Below are 10,914 nucleotides of genomic sequence, written 5' to 3'. Positions count from 1 at the left end.
AGACACAACATCTTAAAACATAAAAATAAAACCCAGTAAGAGCGCTTAAAACATAAAAGAAAACCTATGCTATTTGCAGCTAATTTGGTACGCGTAGGCTTCCGTAGGTGAATGTGATTCACGAGACTGGACCGATTTTTTTTTTAGTTGGTGTTAGTAACTGTACACGATGTCTTCGTCTAAAGGGAAAATAATTACAGTTGTTGGAAGGTGAGCATGTTAATGACTTTTAATTTTAAGTCAACTAGTTAAATAACTGTTAAATATATCTAATACCGGAAACACTGCAACCCTATGGAGCTCATTTCCTGCAGCTGCACGGTTTGAGTTTCTGCTCGACCTTTGATATGCATATGGATATGTATATTTGCCTGTTTATTTATAACGTTATATGATTAATCATGTGTTAGGTAAATGTTAAAGCTGTTGTCCTAATATTATCTAATAATATCGTGTTGTGAAGGAAGAGTATGGTGTTACTTTTCCTACTCCAGCTCTTATTCATTCATTCATTCATTCATTCAGTCATTCACTCACTACTTGATGTTGATCTTTAATACCTATTAATTGTTTGACAGATCTTGACAAATTAACAGTCGGCACAATGGCTTGGGGCAATTTAAATATTGTAAGTTTGATATCAATGTGTTCCCATGTAGCCTCGCTCATTGTCCATGGATCTTACAGAGATCTCCCAATGTTAATCATATCTTTATATAACATAAACCTGGATGGTTTTTATCTTTCAGTGGGCTAATTGGCCGCTCCTGGGCCATGGTGTTCTTAAGCGGAGGTTACAGGGTTAAAATCTATGACAATCAGCCAGGACAAGCATCGAGGGCCATTGCAGAAATCAGGTCTGTAACACATTAGTAGAAAATGCTAGGCATTACTTTAAGTTAATTGTTATCCTGTGAAGTGGCAGAACACGAATAATTTCCAGGCGAAACACTGAAAACAAACCGCTATTAAATATTAACAAAAGTTAATATTTAACTTTAGTGAATGTATATTTTACCAGCCTCACTACTAGATACTTTATTTGTATAGTTACTTCATCCCTGTGATTTGGTGCAAGATAACGTCTTCTGAAATTACTTTAAGTCTTAAACCTACCCTGTCACGTAACACATGATACAGTGGTGATACATCATGAGTAGCTGTGTATATAGTGAATTTAAACTTATTTGTCAGTATAGAGTGTAGCAGGACATTTTGTCCTATACAGTTGTGCCCAAAAGTTTGCATACCCCTTGCAGAATCTGCTAAATCTTTATACTGTTAACACAATAAGAGGGACCATAAAAATCCCATTGTTTTTTTATTTAGTACTGTCCGGAATAAGCTATTTCACGTAACAGATGTTTACATATAGTCTACAAGACAACATAATAGCTGAATTTATATAAAAAAAAAATACCCTGTTCAAAAGTTTACATACACTTGATTCTTAATACCGTGTGTCGTTACCTGGATGATCCACTGATGTGTTTGTTATGTGATAGTTTTTCATGAGTCCCTTGTTTGTCCTGAGCAGTTAATCTGCCCACTGTTCTTCAGAAAAATCCTCCAGGTCCTGCACATTTGTTGCTTTTCCAGCATCTTCTGCATATTTGAGCCCTTTCCAACAGCGACTATATGATGTTGAGATCCATTTTTTCACACTGAGGACAACTGATGGACTCATACATGACTATTACAAAAGGTGCAAACAATCACTGATGCTCAAGAAGGTACCACGATACATTAAGAGCCAGGGGGGTGTAAACTTTTGAACAGGATGATCGGTGTAATTTGTTATTATTTTGTTTAAAGATCTTTTTTTTTCTTCTTTCAATATAGTACTGCCGTTCATACGCTAAACATTGTTGTCATAATGATCTTGGTCGAGTATTGCTCTACATGTAGTACTGTATTGCTGTATCTTAAAACAGGCATTATACACACACACGCAGAAAGAGAAAAAGAGAGAGAGAGGGATGGATACATTAAATGAAAGATATAACAAAGTGTGTTAGTAAGGTGTTGGGCCACCACAAGCCATCAGAACCACATCAATGTGCCTTACCATAAATTCTACGAGTCTCTGGGACTCTACTGAACTAATGAACTCCATTCCTCCAAAAATTATTCCCTCCGTTTGTTTTTCGATGGTGGTGGTGGAGAGCACTGTCACACATCAGCCCAACATCCCCCACAGGTGTTCAAATGGTTTTGAGATGTGGTGACTGTGAAGGCCATAGCATATTGTGTACATAATATTGAAAAGATAAACTTGTTTTGTTCATACTTGAGCAGGAAGCAAGTAGAGGAGCTTCAGGAAGCTCAAATGCTTAGAGGAAATCTCAGTGCTTCAGAGCAGTTGAGTCAGCTGAGCAGTCATGATGACCTTTCACAGGCACTAGAGGGAGCATTTTTTGTTCAGGTAAAGTATTGACATGAACCACTAAACACCTCCATCAAGTATTCTGTCTATATCTTAATTGTTCTGGCGTGCCAATCCTGAGGCAGGAATAATTGAAAAATTATGCATAAAACTGGATTAAAAATGTTTATACCACTGGATACTTTTAAATGTGTGATTTCTAACCTACATTCAGTCACCATCTTTGTTATGCATTGATATTTGACCTTTACTTCTGCATGAGTACTATAACCTTAAACAAGTTTTCTGAATAAATAGTTTTGAATGAGTGCAGTACTCTTTTGAGCTTTTCAGTCAATACAAGTACAGTTTGTTGTGAAATGAAGCAGACGGAGAAAACCATAGCGATGAAAAAAAGGTTTTATGTCGCAAAGAAGGCGATGCTGACATACAATAGAGATGGAATGAGAATGTTGCTAGTCATTATTTTGCTTTTGTTTATTGCCAACGCGTAGAGATATGGTTGTACGACTAATCCTTCCAGATGACTTATATTTCATCATAGTTCTGAGAGAAACTTTCATTCTCACACAAGTCTGTGTAGTCAAAAGCATGTTCTGAATGCAGCAGCAGATAAGTTCAGGTCCTAACAGGAAATGATGTGTCTAATCACCGTTTTGTGTTGTTTGATAATTATATTAACCACACAAGGAAGAGTTTAGGTTTTTCAGCCTTCGAGCTAATGACAATCCAGTGAATGTGATTCTAATCTTTTGGCAACTAAATCTTATCAGCGTGTATGGTTTTGTTATATGGTCCTCAAAAAAAAAATCTAATGTTAGACTCTTATTTAAAAAATTTCAATGCTACAAAATACAACTTACTGGCTAAAAGCACAAATGTGTTTGTCATACAATAGTTGTCATAGTTATCCTTTATTTCACTGTCGAAATGTTCACTTTCTTCAATCTGAACATGGTTTTTCTTGTTAGGAGTGTGTTTTTGAGGAACTACAGGCCAAGCAGACTGTTTTCCAGGCTGTGGAAAATCACGTGGGTGAGGACACTATCCTCAGCAGCTCCACCTCGTGTCTGATGCCGAGCAACGTCTTCTCTCTAGTCCAGAACCCAAAACGCTGTCTTATATCCCACCCGGTCAGTGAGCTTTGCACTGTAACACTGTATTTTGTATAGGAATCCTCAGAGGAGTCTATGGTAGAGGGTAGGGTTTATCACCTCACAGCTCCAGGGTCTGGGTTCTAATCCCAAAGCCCAGTTACTGCCTGTCCTGAGTTTTGAATGGTCTCCCTGTATCAGTATTGGTTTCCTAAAGGTACTCTGGTTTCCCACCACTTCCCAAAAACATGCCAGCAGGTGCATCGGCTATGATAAATTGCTCCAAGATACGAAGGACTGTGTGAATGAGTGAACGTGTGTGTGTGAGATGCCTTCGGATGGACTGCCATGGACTCGTATTTCCATCTTGTACAGTGTTCAGGGTTACTGAAGTGTCTGTGTACCAAAAAGTGAATGGTTTACAGTTACATGTTTAATGCTAAGCATCAGGGATTAGCTCGAAACATATAAGAGTGGACAGTCCAGCAGCATCTTATCTTTAACAATGCCAAACACAGCGCATTGTTTTCCCTGAGGGAAGGATTGTGTTGCAATAATTGGTATGTTCCTTTCATTTTACAGGTGAACCCACCTTACTATGTTCGTCTCGTAGAACTGGTTCCTCACCCTGCGACCTTGCCTACGGCTATGGAGATGGCTTTTGAATTGATGAAGGAAGTGGGGCAGGCCCCTGTTCGCCTCAGGAGGGAGATCGATGGCTTTGCACTAAATCGAGTCCAGTATGCCATTATAGCGGAGTGCTGGAGACTGGTTAAAGTAAGTCCAATCAGAACTGCTATGAACATTACATCACACAGATATTCAATAGTAAATCACATGTACACACATACAAACAGCCAATTATGTTGCAGCAGCAGAGTGCTCTTTAGAGATGTTTTGCATGAAAGTCCCAGGAGCTCAGCAGTTTCTGAAATATTCAAACCGTCAACCGTGCCACGGTCAGCATTACAATGATCCCATTTCCCCCCGTTCTCATTTGGTGTGAAATTTAACTGAAGCTTGTGATTTGTAGCTGTATGATTTTATGCATTGCTCTGCTGCCACGTGATTGGCCGATGTTTGTATAGCTGTGTGAGTAAGGAAGTATTTTTCTAGGTTATTTCCAGGATGGGTTTTTATTTGTTCTGCACACCATATTGACAATAACAGTTAAATGATGTATACATCTGTGAATGTACAAGGCTACTGACTTGCCCTCATGCAGCTCAGGTGGAGTTCAGCGGTCATTACATGGGTTCCTGACTATTCCGAGTAAAAAGGTAAAGGCTGCAGTTTGGACTTGTATCCATTGGTGTGCTGTTCTATCACAAAGGAAGAAGAAGAAAGACTACGAAAATAGTAGTAAAGAGCTCGTAACAGACCCTACTGTATTTTATACAAAGCACACAAGTGTATCAGGTAACATTAGGAGATGAGCGATACCAACCTTTTAATTATCTTTCACTTGTGAAATTTGCCAAGCACTTGAGTTTTCTTTGCTCCCATTGGGCATTTTGTCCAAGGTTAATGTGTATCAGAAGCACCCTGAATAGTAGCAATCCTTTCTAAGAGATGGAGCCCCATGGGGTCTGTTCACAACGCGAAACAAAAAGGCAAGTCCACAACACCTCTGGTACTCTCACTTAGCAGAATTGCGTAATCCTTTACATTTCTACAGCTTTACAAGGAAATACAACGTGAAATGCAAAGTAGAAATGGAACTGAAGTACTAGCAGACAACACTAATTAAGTGAGTGAAGCTCTAAAAGTGTTTATAGTCTGTTTATCTGGTTGTAAACCCTCCAAGGCCTCCCACTATTCATTGTGATATTTGTTATGCCAAATAGAGTAAATTGTAAAAACACTAGCACTACTAGTAAAATATATATTTTTCTGCATGCTCTATAGTTCTGGCTGACCAGGAAATGAGAGAGTCCCTATTTGAGGTTAAAAAACAAACACTTGAAGCTTGAATCTTTGAGGATTTGGTCAGTTATATTTCTTTGCCTCAAAGAAATAATTGAGAGAACTATCGAAACCAAGGCGCACGGTGGCTTAGTGGTTAGCACGTTCATCTCACACCTCCAGGGTCGGGGGTTCAATTCCCACCGTGGCCCTGTGTGTGCGGAGTTTGCATGTTCTCCCCGTGCTGCGGGGGTTTCCTCCCCCAGTCCAAAGACATGCGTGGTAGGCTGATTTGCATGTCCAAAGTGTCCGTAGTGTGTGAGTGTGTATGTGATTGTGCCCTGCGATGGATTGGCACCCTGTCCAGGGTGTACCCCGCCTTATTCCCGATGCTCCCTGGGATAGGATCCAGGTTTCCCTGTGACCCTGAAAAGGATAAGCGGTATAGAAGATGGATGGATGGATGGTTCTACCTGTTACTGTAATTATAGCATGCACTTATTTTTCCCACCTGGTTTCTGGATGGTTTTTTTGTTGTTGTTATTGTTGTCACCTGAGGTTATTTGTTTTTAGAAGTCGGTGAGGAGCACACAATTATTTAGGTCCTGATAAATAAAAACATGGAATTAAAGGAGGGCATACTTTCCCTTTCTGTACATCACATATATCTCACATATGTTATTTTAAGTGTTGTTTTTAAGTCTGTATTTTTAAAACAAGGTTTGGTTTGTTCTTCGTGCTGTAATTGTGCTGCTCAGGAAGCAGTGCTTCAACTCACGTCCTCAGTGATGACCTGTGATAATTTGTCATCACTGTAAGGAATACGAGCTTGTGTTTGATTGCCAGTAGTTCCATTTAGAGGTTCACATTTGGACTGTGCAAAGTTTACTGTGTTAGTGGTCCCAGCGTTCTCTGGTTATAGGAACGATAAAGTGTGATCTTGGCTTATTTGTGAACGTGTGCACTAACTCTTGTCACACTTCTCGTTATTCCGTGTCATCCTGATTTACAGTTCTACAGCTAAGTAATCGTGCTATTTTATTAAAGAATAAAGCATCTCTTCAGTCCTCAAGAGGTTTTTATATACCTATATCCTGGAATCATAGTTCAGTACATCGGGTTTGCGTCCAGGTTTTAGAATAAACAAGTTTAAGATGTGTTGCGTGACAAAGTGCACACGTGGGACAGACACTAAAGAAGTCCTTGAGCTAAAAACCCAATTATAATTAACCTGAAAGTACAACAGATTGACAAGCTTGACAGGTGTTACATTCCTCCTGAGTCAGGAATCAGGTGTACCCTCGGGTTAGTTAGCATATTTGGTCTCAAGGGCTTCTTTAGTGTCTGTCCCATGTGTGTACTTTGTCATGCAGCACGTCTTAAACTTGTTTATTCTAAAATCTGTCCCAATCGATACTGTTTGACACTGAGATCTCGTACATGTTTAGTAAGCTCTTTATGGGCCATGGCTTCAGAAGTCAGATGAAACCAAGAGGTTCCTGCGTAATCAGCTGCTCTTTATTTGGGGTTAATTAGAAACGTATCATTGACGACAATGATGATTTACGTTTGAACTTGAGATGGAAGGTGATGTGCTAATGGGATCATTTTGAGCACAGTCATATGCTAGATTAAAAAGGGGTATACACACTTGTGTGGCCAGGTTATTGTAATGGTTTTTCTTTTTCTTTTTTTTCCCCCTAAAAATGAGTTTTTCAACAAATCACATTGGTTTCTATATCACAAAAGGACCTCACATGATTTACCTTGGTTTCATTTTTTACATCAGGAAAAAACCTCCAACCTAAATATCTGTCAAATTTGTGAAACTTAAGGAATCTGGTTTAACCTGATGGTGTGCAAGAAACCTTTCTGCAAATTCCCCAGAAGAGGAATGTGAGAAATTGTCTGAAAGAGCGGAGTCAACCTCTGAGGCCAAATTTGATGTCTGAGTTTGTGGAAAGTTTGTAGTTCATAGTGTTGGTTTTTGTGCTTACATATTGTACTGCGAGCCTTTGAAAACCATGTACAAAGCGTTCTAACTCAGTTGGGTAAAATCTTTTGTTGCTTTATTTCTTTCACATTGTTTTCTGTGTAGTACACCATTGAGGTCAGTATTAGTTTATGTGCGCACACACACAAGACCATCCAGATATGAACTTTGGTTACATGCAACTCTGAGAAAATGTGTGTAACACATGTACAGTATTTTACAAACAATCAAGGTCATTGATAGAAACAGTATATAATCCCCTGGTGCCCACTTTCAATTTTGTGGGCACAGTTTTTCCTGCTCGAAAACACTTCTATTAAATGAGCAGTTTATACCAGGTTTAATATATGCGCTAGAACAACGATACCAGCAATATCTGTTAGACTCCGGCCCTACACTACAGGACCTGGGCATCTCGCTGGACGTTTCAGTCAGTTTAAATGTGTTTCACAGACCCTGCCATATCAAATAATCACTCCTGTATCTACTAGTATTCTATTGAAATACAATATGATCCAGACAAAAGATAAAACCGTTTGTCAAAGTTACAGAGCAATTTCCTACTGTAACTACCGGGCCTCTATCATTTCATTCGAACCGTGTTTCTTTTAAAGATCACTGCACTACAGAATCCTCTCCAACTGTCAACAACTCTTAGCCTGACAGCTAAGGATCATTTCCAGCACTTCCATAACATCACCACTAATGTGCAGTGGTTGTCATGCAAAGTTACTGTGAAAGAAACGCGTCCCTACAAAACAAAATACCACCCGATCAAGTTTTCTAAAGTTATACGTGTTCTGTGAGAGACGAGAAGAATCTTTGCGGCAAACGTACAAGCCTTTACGTCGAGAAAAAACAAACTGATGAAAGTAAGCATATAGCCTAAAAACAAATGTTTAGTGTAGGAGAACTGTAAAATTATATTCTGCTGCTCAGAATTGATCTGCTGACAGAATATTGATTTATCAACATTTGATTGGGCTTATGCAAAAAAAAAAATGTTGGTACCAATAATAACTGTAAATAATTCAGTAAATAATTCTTCAGACAATTTATTCAGTAAAGAAATGAATGGTGAAGGGTGATTAAACAACCTCTGTTATTATGCCCTACATGAACAAATCACATTTTAAGAGCCGTTCGTGTGGATTTCCAGTTAATTCAAGGGATTCGGAAACATACAGGATTGCATGGAGAGTTCAAGAAGGACTGTTGAGAGAGAGCCAGTACTGGAAAGTGGAGCAGCTGAGAAAGCTCCCGGTTGCCTCCGGTGATTACTGCAAAGGAAAGGCCTCTTTTCTCGACTCCCACAGCCAGTTTGTCGCCCGGCGACCATGATATAACGGGTTCGTTGTTGCCCACAGGAAATGAACAAAGACCACCCTGTCCCCCTCCCAGTCTCTCCCACTTTTACCAGGTCTGTGTCCAAGCTTTGATTTCAAGCCGGTCATGCAGCAGGTATCTGTAGCCTGAGGTAATCTGAGTGCAGAGTGGACCCAAAGCTTGGCACTACCACCCTTCCCTCGATACCGTCCCATTGTTCCCATGGCACAGAATTAGATGATGAGAGAAATCCAATACATCAGGGTCTGTTGTAGTGCTCTTCTACTGGGATAAAAAGGAAAGACTGTCACTGTTTTCTGCTTGCTCTGTGGGATCAGCATACATTTGCTATACAGAGAAAAGGCCAGGAAGTACCGAACAAAGACCCAAATAAGCTAAAAATACTGAATGTACCCAGATAATCACGAAACCAGTGAGTCATTCTTAAATGACGGCATTGTTAAATAAAGGTTAACATTTTACCGAGTTGTGGAGTTTCTGTGTTTTCAGGATAATGTGATCTCAGTAAAGGATATCGATCTGGTGATGTCAGAGGGACTGGGCATGCGCTACGCTTTCATCGGTCCAATTGAAACGATGCATCTCAATGCACCAAATGGCAAGTATTCATGCACTTTAATGTGGTTATGAACAACATCTGTTTCTTATATAAAATTTTAATGGCCAGATCATAGCAAGGAGACTGTTTGCATTCTCGTAGGCTCTCCAGTCAGACTTGAGGGCTTCCATAATACAACACATGACTATTTGCATTACTGTGCGACTCACATGGTGTGTGTGTGTGTGGGGGGGGTGTGCGGGGGTTATGTTACATCTTAGTGGGATCCAAATACCCCCCTCAAGAATAGGAATGTCTGATCATTTCACTTTCAAGGGGATATTTGGATATTTTTTTTGTTCTTTAAAAAAAACGAAAAGACCCAATATCTTTCCTTTTGGTTACAGAGGTTAGGGTTAGGGTTAGATTTGAAGAAGCCCACAAGGGTGGGTGTAGGTGTGTGTGTGTGTTGTGGTGGCCACATGTTCATGGTGAATACCGGAAGGCAGTGTGAAGTATGCAGGATAGCCTTACTCTGTAAAGCCATGTGAAAACAAGGCCTTCTTTTGATGGCTAAATACTTTTCTTGCTCCAGTTGGTCAGTCCTTGGAGCCATAAAATCAAGAGTAATGATATTTTGACGTGCCTATTTTTTTTATTTTATTTATTTTTTTTAAATATAGGACTGAATACTTCCAATAATAGCATACTGGAATATATGTTAATCAGTTTCAATCCTACTATAGCATTCAAGATGTGTGCTACTTATAAGGGAACTGAAGTTCATGTTTGCATTCTTGTCTCTCTGTAAGAGTCTTCTGTAAGCATCCAAGCCCATCTGATAACCATTTGAGTAGCACTTCAGGATCCCGGGGAACAAGGCTAAAGTATACATGGCACTCAAGAATTAAGTTTGTATAACCGCTGAGTCATTCTGGATGTGACTTGGTCTATGAACAGATTAGATAGTATTATAAACCAGTAACGTACACCTTTCAATGCATTTAAACATGAAAACAACTATTCAACAGAGAATATTTACTAAAACAGTTTGTCCTGGTTTGTCATGCAGAAAGTTATAACAGACTGGTGTAATAATGTGTCCTCTTCTCTGTATCCTCAGGTCTTGAAGACTACCTTGGACGCTATCGGGAGGGAATGAGAAGAGTTCTGTCGAGTTTTGGGCCTACTCCTGAGTTTGATGGAGAGGCAGCAACTAGAATCAATAAAGTGTGTGAAAGAAATTGAAGAAATAATGCACTTTTCATATGAATACAGTCTTTGTTGTAACGTTACCTTTCTTATCTATTTAGGAGATCTGTGAGTTTATCCCAAGTGACCAGGAGAATCTCTCTGCCAGAAGAGAGAGAAGGGATCAGCTGCTGATGAGGCTGGCTAAGCTTAAGAAGTGAATGACTTCTACCTCTTTACTCAGTCTCAAAACAAAAAAAAACAAAAAAAGCATTAAAGTTTAAGCCAACTCTCAGAGTACCGGCTAATCCTCTGTTCTCAGGAATACTGTTTTAACAACAGGATGTCTCTGCTTTCTGTGCATTTGATTCTGAATTGAAAACATAACCTATTACTATTAAAATTTTTAATAAAACCCTTCTTATCATTAAAAAAGAAAATAAACCGGAACGGGGGTTGG

At 39.4% G+C, this 10,914-nt stretch overlaps 1 protein-coding gene across 1 annotated transcript; it reads left to right on the top strand.

Moving 5' to 3' along the window:
* Window positions 1-40: 40 nt before the first annotated feature.
* Window positions 41-10,877, top strand: cryl1 (crystallin, lambda 1). The gene is made up of 8 exons (XM_053627533.1): window positions 41-210; window positions 750-857; window positions 2,299-2,425; window positions 3,358-3,519; window positions 4,063-4,257; window positions 9,215-9,323; window positions 10,387-10,493; window positions 10,577-10,877. The coding sequence occupies exons 1-8, from the start codon at window positions 170-172 to the stop codon at window positions 10,673-10,675; spliced, it is 948 nt and encodes a 315-aa protein (XP_053483508.1). The 5' UTR covers window positions 41-169; the 3' UTR covers window positions 10,676-10,877.
* Window positions 10,878-10,914: the final 37 nt, after the last annotated feature.

Source organism: Ictalurus furcatus, chromosome 6 (genome assembly GCF_023375685.1).
Source record: "Ictalurus furcatus strain D&B chromosome 6, Billie_1.0, whole genome shotgun sequence".
Classification (NCBI taxonomy): domain Eukaryota; kingdom Metazoa; phylum Chordata; class Actinopteri; order Siluriformes; family Ictaluridae; genus Ictalurus; species Ictalurus furcatus.
Note: the sequence above shows the minus strand (reverse complement) of the source record. Positions and strands in the feature narration are given on the sequence as shown.